General features: G+C 39.8%; 1 protein-coding gene across 1 annotated transcript in view; it reads right to left on the reverse strand.

The window, feature by feature from the left end:
• Positions 1-13,431, reverse strand: part of LRP6 (LDL receptor related protein 6) — a 114,836-nt gene that overhangs the window by 33,125 nt on the left and 68,280 nt on the right. The window contains exon 7 of the mRNA XM_066549626.1: positions 13,017-13,188. Coding sequence (XP_066405723.1) covers positions 13,017-13,188 — 172 coding nt within the window. The remainder of the gene's footprint in view (positions 1-13,016; positions 13,189-13,431) is intronic.

Here is a 13,431-nt window from a genome sequence, read left to right on the forward strand (position 1 = left end):
TTACTTGATGGAATTAGCTTACCAAAACCCTTCAGTCCAGCAAAATATACAGCATGCTCCTACAAATGCATTAATGCATATGTATCTCAAAAATAGGTGACTTGTCTGTGGTGACTTGTTCCCCCTCCCCCTTAAACTACAGAGATAAACCATTTGTTTGCAACTAATTAATACATGGCAATTAGTGCTTGCTGAGCAGACCAAGAAGATAAACAGAATGGAAGGATGTTGAAAAGTGAACCAACTAAAACCACACAGTAAAAAGCAATAAAACATCACCACACAAAGTAGCATTTTTTTAAATTACATTTTTTGCCTTGTATTTAAAAAGAAAGAAAATTCTCTATTTAAGGGAGTGCTTAACTACTGGCAAAGAAAATTAGTTGGAAAGTGTGTGGTGGGAGATGAACTTTCTTTGGCAAACTTTAAGAGATGTTCAAATAAGCTTCCCCTTATACTGAAAAGAGTCAGGAAAAGAGAAGGGACTTAAAGATTAAGTATCTGCTTTTAGGTTTGACACATAAAGGCTATTTTGAAAGACTGCTTTACATCTCCTAGACAAAACATGCAGTTTTCTGAAAGTATTTACACATACCTGCCACTCTGCTCCCACTGCAATTTTACCTGATATACACATATACATATATATACACACACACACACATACATGGTAGCAGCCAGCTACCAGCATATATATGTATATTTCCATGGCACTAAGTTGTCTGCACTGACTTTGGCTGCCTGTTAGGTGATTTCAATAGAATTACATCCATTGGCTACAGAATCAAAGAGTCTGGTGTAAGGCAGAAGGGAAGTGGCAAGGGATGTAGGGGTGATACCTTCAAGAAGAATAAAGCAAAAAGGAACAATCACTTCACAACCAGTTTCAAGGGATTTCAGCATCATCTTTTCACATACTCAAACTCAGACAACAACCAAGTCCCAGGCTATAATCCTTGCTGGATTCTTTCCCCTTCCCCAACTCCACATGGATCAGGCTCCTCACAGTGAAGCCCCACAGAATCCCCCACAGAATAAACCCACTTTCAGCTGCTATGAGGCAGTGTCTCCAGAGGTTTTATGCTGCTTTTAACCACAATGTGGTGTGAGTTTCACATTCTGAGGCCATTCTGAATACTGCAAATCACACTGAGAATATAGGCTGTAACAGGAAACAGATGTGGTGTAACCACAAACACCACCTTTACTGAAAGAGCGAGTAGTTCCATGAAAAAAACCCCTAAAAGTGCAAAAATTAAATGGCCTCAGACAAAATACCAGATATCCTGCTTGAAGAATAAGGGCTTTGTTTATCCTAAACCAATAATGAATGCAAACCTATAGCCTCATGAACACACAGCTTATTCAAAGTAAGTGAATTACTGCTGAGAATGTAGTCACATTTTAAAATGCTGTACTTAGTGACCAGCAGGAACAATAAAATAACAACTTTGAAGCACTGCTTCTAATTTAAAGTTACAGACTGGAATACACAGTGACATATTCTAAGGGTCTTTCTTGTTAGAAAGATACCTTGCATTCAATTCACTTCTAAGTAGCAGTAATCACTGGGATAAATAGGCTAATGCAGTGAATTTACCTTTTTGATAATCTGGGATTTGAATATATGGTAGTTTAAACTTGTCACTTGACTGCTTTAGGTTTAGAGTTTCATCATGAAATCTCTCTCATTTATGAAGACCACGTTCAGCTCTGTGTGGAGGTTGAGCTGGGACCCTGGCAGAACCACATACTAGCAGTCTCCTCAGGTGCAGTGCACCAAGGGCAGGGGCAGCAGACACTGAGCAGATGTGCACAGGTTTATGTGCACAGCACTGAGGAGATGCCCACCACAGAAAGGGTCTGCCCCTACCAGGGATGCTGAGATCAATGCCAAACTAAGAGCCCAGTCCTACAAGGTGTCAAGACTGAGATGAAGGTGACAGAGGGCAGAGTGCATTATCTTTCATCTTAACTCATAAGCACAGTTGAATGTTCAGTACAGAACCACAGAATCATAGACCAGCCCAGGTTGGAAGAACCCCTGAAAGATCATTTGGTCCATTTTTCTGTGGGAAAAAAAGCCTAGATAAGATTATCCAGCATCCTTGTCCAGTTACAGCTTGAAAACTTCTAGTAAAGGGAGAGACTCCACTAGATGCCCCAGTAAGGTATTTCTTTCTTGTATTAAAATGAAACCTCCCTCAGGGCACCTTGTACCAGTTGTCCCTGTCCTCTCCAATGTGGCACCATCCATGTACTGGGAGAGCCTCCCTCCTCCTCCATAAATACTGGAAAATTGTGAGCCTTCTCTTCCCCATGGAGAAAAGACCAAACCCCTTCTGTCTTTCTTCACAAGGTGGGTTCTCATCATTCCTTTAGGTGCTCTCCACTCTCCCTGCATCTCTGTTGAATTTGGGGACCAGAGCAGGGTATGGCCTGACATCCCTGAGAGGGATGATCCATGTCCCCATGGATGCAGCCCAGGATCCTGTTTGCCTTCATTGCACAGCATCACTGGCATCATTTGCCCTCAGTAAACCTGCACTGGCTTGTCCCAACCCCCTGCTTCCTTTGCCTTGCAGGTTTCTAGGAGAACTCTTTCCATGGACTGGAATAGGACTAATGGGCCTGGAGCTTCCCAGGTCCTCTTTTGGATGTACTTGTAAATGATCAGGGAGCAGGTTAGATAGCATGCATGCTAAGCTCTTTCTCTGGCTGACAGGAGCAGAGCAGGGCAACAATCAATGAAAATTAATAAACAACAACTGGTAACACTATGTTAAAAAAATATATTACTTGTGAGCATGGAATAGGCCTCTGTGATGGACTGTAAGTCCCCAGCTACACTACAAGATGTTTCCAAAACTTTATTTCTTTCACAGACACATATCAGTAAAACAAAAATCCAAGCCCCCCTAAAACAAACAATCCTTCCAGTAAAATCCATAAGCTCCTCTAATTTCAGATACTTGATCTTTAAAATCAATTTTTTAAATTTGTTTTTGGACAAATGACAGATACCTTATCCATTATTGATTCTTGAACTTCAGCATCTTTACTAGCACCACCTTACTCATCCTCAGAGAGGCCAGAAGACCTCATTTAATATGCAGGACCTCAATTGCTCTGCTCAAGTACTACTGCCATCACTGCTCCAGCTCTACAAAATTTTTTATCAGGCATCACAGCTGGAAAGGATCTTCCCCCACTGAGACATAGGAAGCATGCAACTGTAGCATTCACATTTCTTCTGGAAGGAAAAGGAATTAGAAAGCCTTCTGACCCCATGGTAATGCTTGGCATGTCACATGTGCCACAAGTGCAGAGCACACTGGCTTGTTGTTTCCTTGGAACATGTTGAAATAGACTCTGGATATATAGGTGTGGTTTACCTTACAGATGCACAAAACCCCAGACATTTGGCACAGGCTTCTATGGTGGAACTGTCACCAAAAAAAAAAAAAAAAAAAAGCTAAACTTTTTCTGAGCAGATTTTAAATTCTTAACTCATTCCAATGACAGCTTGGGTTTCTCCCAATACTCCCAATAGTTTTAAAGCAGCAGAAAAATAATCAGAAAGCATTACCACCTTCACAATTTCAATGTGGGTCATGCTAATGCACCACAGGAATAGATACAACTTAGAACAATGAGGTAAAAAGGGGAATTTCTCATGAGTTTGATCATTAACACTGATCTACTCAAGACGATGACAAGAAGCATTACTGTAGAACACCCTGAAATACTGAGTTCAGTACAAATGTCCCAGATATTCCAACATACCATGGTAAGCAAGGCTTGCATTATACCTGAAATAATTTAGGAATGCTCACACTCAAGGCTTAGTTACTTCAGCCCTGATTATCCAGAGGTAAATGCCTGCACATGCTGTTTGATGCAACAAGTAACAACTCAGTTCATGGAAATGCTCATCAGGGATATGACTGTTCATTGTCTACCTAAATGCACATGAATCTTACTTTACAAGGAAAGTGAAAACCAACACTACATTAATTAGATTTATTTGGTTAAAGAAAAGAAAAGAAACTTGGGCAGCATCTCTCTTAAAAATAACTCTAAAAGATAGCTGGAATGCCTTATAATCATTATATTTGCATTTTTTCAGAGTGGGTTTAAGAACAATGTATTTTCAACTTCTCTAAGCAACATAAAACAGACTGGAATTATTTCACTGTTATGGCTGCAGCAATATCATATAATTAACATATGTATTTACTGCAAAACAGCTGCTGTAAGAGAAACAAAGATATCTTGTCTAAATTTCCAATTTTATTAGTCAAAAAAGTCTTGATCAACTATACTCTCTTTAAGTGAACAACTGAAGCTTTCAACTCAGTTTGAAGAAATCATTCTGTCAGTGTTATTTACTTACTATTAACAGCATTTCTCCTCAATTCTAAAACATTAAGGAATGAAATGGGAAGTCCTCTCTTCATTGTGGTGAAATCCTGAGCAATCAGCAGAAGGGATCCCTGGAACCCTTTGGATTTGCTCCAGAAACCAAATGCCTCCAGCCAAGTCCATGATTTCTTACTGTTAATTATTTTATAACAGCCGTTAACAATTCCTAATTTAACAGTTCCTCAGCACCCTCAGTTTCCTTTAGAGCTCTAACAATTTTTCCAAAGAATTCAAAATATATTTTTTCTGACCATGGATAATATTCGTAATAGGACTGCTGTGAAGATAAATATGTACAAACAGTACAGAGATGACTTCATAAACACCCTTTCTATCAGGCTACACACACTCTGTAAGCTCACTTATTTCACAACAGGATAACTTTCTTAGCTCACTAACCAATGCCAACAGCAGAAATGTTTTCTCTGTGATGGAATTTAATTTTAGAAACAAGTGGTTCAGTTTTTAATGAAATGGTTAAAGTCAGGTAAAGTTACAAGTAGGCAAGGAAAAGATTTTAGAACCATTGTGACAATCACAGATGACATCTCCTAGGCAATTATATCCAACACAAAAGAACCCCTGCATTTGTAAAGAACAGGCTAAGACAAAAAAAATGAGCCAAAATGACAAATAAGATGAGAAGAGAGAAGGAGGTCCTCTGAAAAGATTCAGTGGTAAAACAGGTGACTAAAACCACTTTACTATGAAGATTAATTTTGGTATGTAATCCATAGGGTGGAGAGGCAGCAGTCAGGGAGTGTTCTGATACCTGGGCATAGGCTGTGGGGGCAACAAAGAAAACTAATGACTGCATTTTGCAACTTACTATTTAGCAACTAAGACCTGTGGGCAGCTGCACAAAACACTTTGGAGAATGTAAACCAGACTAGCCAAGACCAACCTGAAACCTCACAGTGGGTTTGGGGGAACAGTTTTACAAGTCCAGCACAGCAACACCTGATGCTCTTGCATGTGGGCAAAAGCTTCTGTGCTCTTCTTTACCAGGGCTCTTTCTTTCAGTGCCTTGCCCCAGAAACTCATTTTTCATTTGTTCTCTACCTAACCTGATGTTTTCCACACTCTTTAGTGAGCAACTATAATTGTTTTTTTTAATAGAGGAGAAAAAATGTGGAAAGTTTTTTACTGTTTTACCAAGTCCAAGTGGTTCAGGGAATAGTGCAGTGAGAGACTCAGCCAGTTATGAGATACTTTTCACCTTTGGTGGCAGTAAGCTTTCAAGCTGATTCAATTGCTTCTATTCACTAAATCACTTCGATTCCAAGGGTCTTGCATGTCCAAGAGCTTGGTTTTTCACCTTTTTCCACAGACTCTTTGCCACGCTACAAGATGATGCATGGTACCAGAAAAGATATTCAGGTTAAGACTACAAAATCTCCCAGCAAAGTAAGAAGCCTGTGTGAAGAAAGCTAAATCATTATTGAGAGTGATTGGAGGTCAGGTGAATACTTCCAAAGAAGCCAAGGTCCAAGATCAGTACAAGGTTTTGCACACCAATGCAACTCAGCTTGTGAAAAGGGGAAAAATCAAAGCCAGAATTTTGGAGACTAAGGGATAATAGTGGACTGACAGACAGTACTCAGCTGACTCAGAAACACAGACAATAGCTCAGTATCTCTTCACATTGCTCCCCAGCTTGCCATGGAATATTTGAAGCATGTCAGACTCAGCTGAGCTGATGACTCTGGCTGGCTTGGTTTGAGGGATTTCAGTGTTTTCCCTTGGGTAACCGATACTGGCTGCTAGCAGAGGCTTGTTGCTTTCTAGGTGAGACACCTGGGTAAACCAAAATACAGTTTCCTAACTCCAATGTGAAAAATCTGGGAAGCATGTATGACATATGAGTGTAGATCCAGCAGTTATAGTCCAATCAGCTGCATGCTGGGCCATGGGGACCATGAGGCTTTCGGAGCTATCAGCAGCAAACCAGGACTGCTCATCTTTTAGCAAAGGTTGTGAGAAATGTCTCTGAATTCCCAGGGTGAGCCAGTCAGCACAACTTTCTGCTCAAATGTGTCTCAAGCATGGGTACTTGCCTCTGACATGGTGATTCCAGGCTCTCCTTAGAGGTAACAGGAAAAAAACTCAATGCTTTTAGAGTAGGATTCATCTAATATATTCTAAACATTTTCAGTGTGGAAGTGCTGATTTCCAACATTTTTATAAAGGCAACATAAAGGAATTTAAATGAGCTGAATGTATCTACATCTCATGAGATGAAACCCACTACAGATTTCAGGATGAACTGCAGATCTGTGACAGAAGAACCATTTGAAAACTGAATGCCAAAGTCTTCTCCACATAATTTTTAGGGCAGTAATTTCACTTAGAAAATTACCATGTTTGGTACTCAGATCAGAGAGTCAAGTTACTCTTGGGCAGGAGTTCTGGCTCCATCTCCCCAAGAGCTTCCCTCAGTAGCCTCTTTGGTAGGAACCTCTCCCTGTCCCATGAAGCATGACAGCCTGGGATAGCAGATCCCTCAGGACTTCTTGGAGAACTCCTCAGCACAAGTGGCTTGTAATGTAAGGTCTCAATAATCATACTTTCCATATCTGAATTTTGTTTAGGTAATCTCAATTTATCAAAAGTTAATTTTTTAATGTTCCAAATTTAAAACTAGCATGGATGTTTTAAATGTTTCTTTTTTATTTTTGCATTAAAACACCTGGGGTTGACAAAATGATCTCTAGAGGTCCCTTCTAACCCTCAAAATTCAATGATTCTAAGTGATAATTCTGTAGCCCTATGTTCGAAAGTCAAAGTAAAAATGTTTTTGTTTTTTTTTTTAATGAATAGTAACAAGCTTACAATGCCAGGAGGTCCTAACTCAGCATTGGAGTCCATGACAAGGGACCATTCAAATCCTTGTATCCAGCTCTGCAACAGCCAGGAGACCTTACTAATATGTTGTCTGTAGCTGTCATTTGTTTGCTTTTCAATAAAGCTTTACTATCTTGGTCAGCATCACAAAATTTCATTCAGAAGTTCAAAAGAAACCTCTCAAATGAAAATAACACCAAGTATAAACTAATACTGATTTGGAGTTTTTTAAAAATAAATCCTTACTCTACTACTAATTTCAAAAATTTATATTTTTTTCTTAATACAGGCTTAGCAGATGTTAAGAAATAGCTGGAAATACCCCAACAAAATAAGCTTTAAATTTCTGAAAGTGGGATGGAGTACAGGAATCTGTCCCTACCCTCTACAGTACATGCTTATTTTTTGTTGAATGAAATTCCCAAGTGCCACAACTATCCAAAGCAAAAGTAAACAGCAAAGCAACTTCAGGCATTTGTTTCAACTACCTTACTTCTCATACCTGCAAAAGTTTAATGCAAGTACACAAAAGCAGCTGTTTTCAAGAGCTAGGAATATAATGGATTCTGCTTCTCAATTTTCAAACCTGTGCTTCAAGTAGGCTGGATGGGGTAGGATCAGTAACCAGGCTTGCAAGTCATCAGCATTTCACAATACAAAGACTAATGGTATGAGAAAAAAATTCTCAGTCATAAAATAATTGGTGTATACTTAGAAAACAAAATTTCCTTATTAGGGTGGCAGTAAAATTGAGGGACTTGTCATCAGAGGAAAATATAGCCCTGCAATTTCAGGATTAAAATATGAATTAGAGCATTCTCTAGATGCCAGACTATTAGCTCCTAGGTCAAAGACAAAAATGTCCTCTCTGTTCAAGATTTCTGTGCTCTATAAAGTCTTAGCAGCATCTGCTTTTCTGTTGTCCAGCAAGGCTGAGTTCTGAACACTGGTGTGTACTTAGGCTGAAAAACAGCAGGATATAATACTTTCCATATTAATCATGAGGATTAGAGACAGTAATGCCAGGCACGGCCAATAGATTTGGGAATGCACAAACACTTCGAGTTGGAGCTGCACTCAAAAATCACCAGATAAAGGTTGGCTCTGAGCAGGAGGTACATCCTTTCTTTACACTCACCACTAGTAGGTGTTAGTAGGTGCCATCTCTGGCTCTGAGAATGGAGAATAGGAGAGGATGAATAAAGAAAAATGAAGCAGAGATTGAAAAACTATGAGAAATCAGCCATATCATCATGACTTCCCCTTAACACACACAGCCACACATGCATGCAGCCATTTATAATTGCTTTATCAATAGCAGCTTTGCTGACCATTTAAAAATCCAACCTGTGCCTTAAAACAGGTAGCGTACGTGCCAGGAACACAAATATTCACTAGAGCAGGAAAACACAAGACCAATTCAACAGAGCAGATCATACATTTTTAACCTCATAGCACGGCAGGAAAATGCTTTAAACCTGTAGCAAGTCAATGAGAAATCTTCCCCACTGGTAAGCACAATAGCAGCCATCCATTTCAATAGAAGTTTATCAGCAGTGAAACCTGACCGAGATAAATGACGAAGCTGTTGAGCCACAGCCTGCTTCTGCCTGCTGCAGGCTGCCAGATAAAATGGGAACAAAAGCTCCCTGCTGTACCCCCTACCAGTCTCCATTAACCCCTGCTGATGCTTTATTATCGTCTGGGGGCTCCAGAACAGCATAGCATGAATCAGTGGGTAAAAAATAAATAATAAAAGCTCCTATGCAGCACAAACAAACCAGAAACGTGGCTTGCAAGAATGACATTCAGTTTGGTACCCCTGCAATTAAATAAGGACTCTGAGGAATCCCCACATGCAAAGGCGAGTAAAATGAGAAAAGCACCAAGTATGTAAAATCATGTATGAAAAAGGCAATAAAGGCAAGTACACAAATGCATTTCTCCTGCTTTTACCCCCCTTTTCAACGATACACAAACACATGAAGCAAAGCAGGGACCAGGGATTTTATTCTGATGCCTTCATGTCCAATTCCAAGTTTCATCTTAGGAACCCGTCACAAACACCTTTCTTCTTGCACCTACGCCAGTGTCCTTTCTTCAAATATAAGTTTAAAACATTTACTGAAGGCCAAAGCATCTTCTCTTACACAGATATAAAAAAATGGATGGTGAGAAAATGATGCATGGAAAGTGCAGCAAAATCTCCTCAAGATTCCTGGCTGCCATTGGAGAGTAGGCAGTGTGAGCAAACTTGAAATGTTAGTAGTATTTTAGCTATCATAGATTAAGATAGGAATGTACATTTAGCAAAGGCCACCTGGTTAGTTAAAACAGAGGCTCTACCAGTCCAGCTGGCCCTGCCCAATCGAAATCTCCACTTACTGTAGAAGGGGATAAAGTCCTTGTGGTGTCTATAAGGAATGTGTTAGGGAAGACAGTTTGGATCAGCTCTGCCTCAAGCAAAGGCAAACCCATCCGTGGGATTGTTTTTGGTCAGGACTGGGGTGCACTTGGTGAGTGATGTGGAAACAAAATGGGTACCTCAGGGGGATTTAATTTTTGGGTGAGAACAGTGTGTGATGTTGAGCTGTATAATATTGGTTGCCAAATGACACTGTCACTGCATGCCATAACTCCATGGACAGTGAGGATGGACTGCTCCAGACACACCAGTCACGAGCTCCTGATGTAATTTGCAAGCAGCCAACATCACAACAGTCCTCTTGTTCAGGAAGACACTTGGGACAGATAAAACCCACAGCCATGGACTAAATTAATAGACATTTTGGGGGGATGGCCATTGACTACAGAAATGAGAGCTGTACTTTGTGTGTGTATATAGTTGGAAGGAGTAGGACTGGGGCATGATGTACATGGCATAAAATAAGGGGTAGGACATGTCCTGGTTCTGGCCAGGACAGGATTAATTTTTGCAGTAATCAGGAGGGGGCATGGCCAGGACCTGGAGGTTATTCTGTACCCCCTCAAGTCATGCTGAGAGTGGGGAAAAGGGACTCTCTTCCAGGGAGAAGTGGTTCCTTCAAACTGAGGAAACACAGCAGAGGAAGCCATCCAATTTTTTCTATTGTCAGGGATAGTCCGAATGAATCATTTCTTTCTGTCATTACTATTGTGCTGTTACTGTTAGTTTTCTTATCTCCTCACTGTTCTCAGTAAATTATTCTTATCCCAACCAGTGATCTTTACTTTTAGTGCCTCCAATTCTCCTCTCCATCCTGTTGGGGCAAGTGAGAGGTGTGTGGTTTGGAGAGTCTGGGTGGGAGCACTAAATTGGGGAGCACCATTCCTTAATCATGACAGGTGTGGACAAAAAAAAAAAATTCCCTTTAGATTGAACCATTCTCTTGGATGGACACCCCCACTGCATCCTACAGAGCCCTTCCATGCTCTACTAACTGCAGAAGCCACACTGAACATGTGTGCTGATCATTACCACGGTAGGGTCACTGATTTTCAGCCCCTTTCTGCCCCTGTGAAGTGCAGTTAGCAAGCAGCAACACTGCATCTAAGGAAGAACATGACAGAATGGCCTCAGCACAGGAGAAGAGAGGCTGTATGGGTTCCATCCAAAGGTCTACCCATCCCAGTATCCTTTCTCAGAGAATAATCAACACTTACACTCACAGAACTGTATAACAAAGGCAAGACATACAGAAACTTTTCAAGAAGACTCCTTCCTTCTACAGCAATTTACAGTTCAGTGATTTGTAGTTCAGAGGCAATTTTATTTGCCACTAAATTGCAGTGGAATTCCCTTCCACAAACCTACTCAATCTTCCTAGTAGCACGTGTAAGCCTTTAATATCTACAACCATTTCCACAACTTACAACATCTGCTTTTGTTTGTTCTGCACCCACCACCTAACATTAGTTACAAGGACCAACATCTTCTGTCAAAAAAGGTGTCTGTGTGGGAAGTGTTGGTCACCTTACACAAAATTTTATAGATCTGCGTCACATATGCCTAAATGAACACCTTCAGGAATCAAAAAATACAAACCCACATCCTCAAACAAAACTAAAGTCCAAAAGCACCAAAGAAAAACTGTGGGAGAACTTCTCTGTTTTAGCCCGACTGTTTCAACATTTACTGCAAGCTGATAAGAGTTAATAAATGTTAACTTTTTATAAAAAGCAGCAGCAGTAATATAACTCTAACACTTGGAGACTCATAGGAAAAAATAACTAGTAATTCTGAAATTCTTAGAGTGATAAATCTTTTCTGACGCCCTGCAGAGATGGTACATGACAACCTGGAACAAACTCATTTTGCTGGCTTACACTGATTTAAGAACAATGAAATGGAAATTGTCCCAAAGAACCTTTGTGCCAAATCAGATATCTTCTGTCCTGCCACAGACACTGTAATGTTGATATAAACATTCTATGATGTGTTCTAGCCAGTTTGACAGAATTGCAGCAGTGAGCTCATGCCTGATCTAGATGAAAATTTCTGCCACAAACTGATCCAGCACTGAATAGAATTACTATTAATGAATAAGGAATCTCAGTGTTCTGGAAAACATGAGGGTGAAGAATGCCTAACTTTCCTTTTGCAAAATACATTCAAGGCTGAGACAGTATCAAGGCTGAAGTGCTCAATAAATAAATCTCTACACATCACTAAGACTATTGTCTCCTCTTTTTTTCAGAGCTGGTGTAATATTAGGAGAATTACAGATTATAAATCTTGTTTTCAGGACAAAGAAAATTCTGCTCCCTGAGGCTCTCTCAAGGACTGCTTCAAAGCAACTCACCTTGCAGGACTGGAGTTACTTTGGCTCTAAAGGAGAGCTAACAGTTATGTGACCTTCCAGCACATGACTGTGACTTCACCTTGACTTATTTGTAGTTATAAATGAGTAAAACCAACTTTTTAAGACTAGAAAAGATATGATTGTGCCAAATATGATAAAGTGCTCAAAGTTATTTGCAACGGTTAGGAATCAACAAGGAAAGCCCTAATTTCTCAAAGGAAGGCAAATCTACCAGGATACAGCACAGGCAGACCTGAGCACCAGGTAGCAGTCAGGTCTTCCACTTCCATCAAAAGCTTTTGACAGCAAACTGATCAAATGCTAAACAATACTATTTTCTCAAAGACTGACAGATAATAAATGCCAAATTTGTTTCGTAACTGTTACACAACAAAAATAAATGCAAGACTTTCAATGTGGGAGAGAAGAAAAAGTGTCTTTTTTTTAAATTAAACGTTTCAACTGGACTTGTCAGAAAAAAAGGAAAATCTATGCTCTTGCTGAAACTCTAATTAAACAAGGGAGATGCAAAGTATAAAGGACTTCTGGAAGTATAAATAAGTACATGTGAAAGAAGATTTATTTCTTTAAAATATATTTTACTAGGCTCTAAATTGAGCAGTGCAAAGACTGAAAGATAATTTTTTTTTAAACTATATACATTAATCCCAGTAAAAAGCTTTTTCCCCTGATGACCTAAGAATTTACTTATTTAACAAGTCCTTATCACACATTCTTACAAAGACAGCTCTACTACATAGATATAATTTCTATTTTATGCAAAAAATTGTGGGAAGAATAGCAAGTAACTTGCCCAAAGGCTGAGAAGAACAGAGTTGTTTCTAAAAGCACAACTCAACCACCATCCCATCACCCTTTCCGGCTGTATCAGAATATGAACACCTTGAAAAGCAAAACTACATTCTATAACTTCATGGAATAAAAAATGCAGGTACAGTTACAAACCTCTATTTTGTCTGTTTTGGCATCTCCCCAATATATTTTGCTTTCTGCATAATCCAGTGCCAACCCGTTTGGCCAGCCAAGCGAGGTGTTCACCAGCACAATTCTGTCTGAGCCATCCAATGCTGCCCTCTCAATCTTTGGGATTTCTCCCCAGTCAGTCCAGTACATGTACCTGAAAAGGAAACAAAACCTTATTAATCCAAACCTCCAATATTCTTATAGCATCTTCTGGACTGCTCTTCCCCAAAACCACATAGCACGCAAAAAGTTACATCCATAAAACAGAAATATTTCCTTACCTAGGTAAGAATGCCCAAACCATTCAGAAAGAATTGGCATGCAAACACACAAAATTCCTGTATCAGTCTGCTCAGCAAGACAATATAACCAGTGCTATTAGCTAGAATAAACAAGC

The sequence above is a fragment of the Molothrus aeneus genome, chromosome 5 (genome assembly GCF_037042795.1).
Source record: "Molothrus aeneus isolate 106 chromosome 5, BPBGC_Maene_1.0, whole genome shotgun sequence".
Taxonomy (NCBI): Eukaryota; Metazoa; Chordata; class Aves; order Passeriformes; family Icteridae; genus Molothrus; species Molothrus aeneus.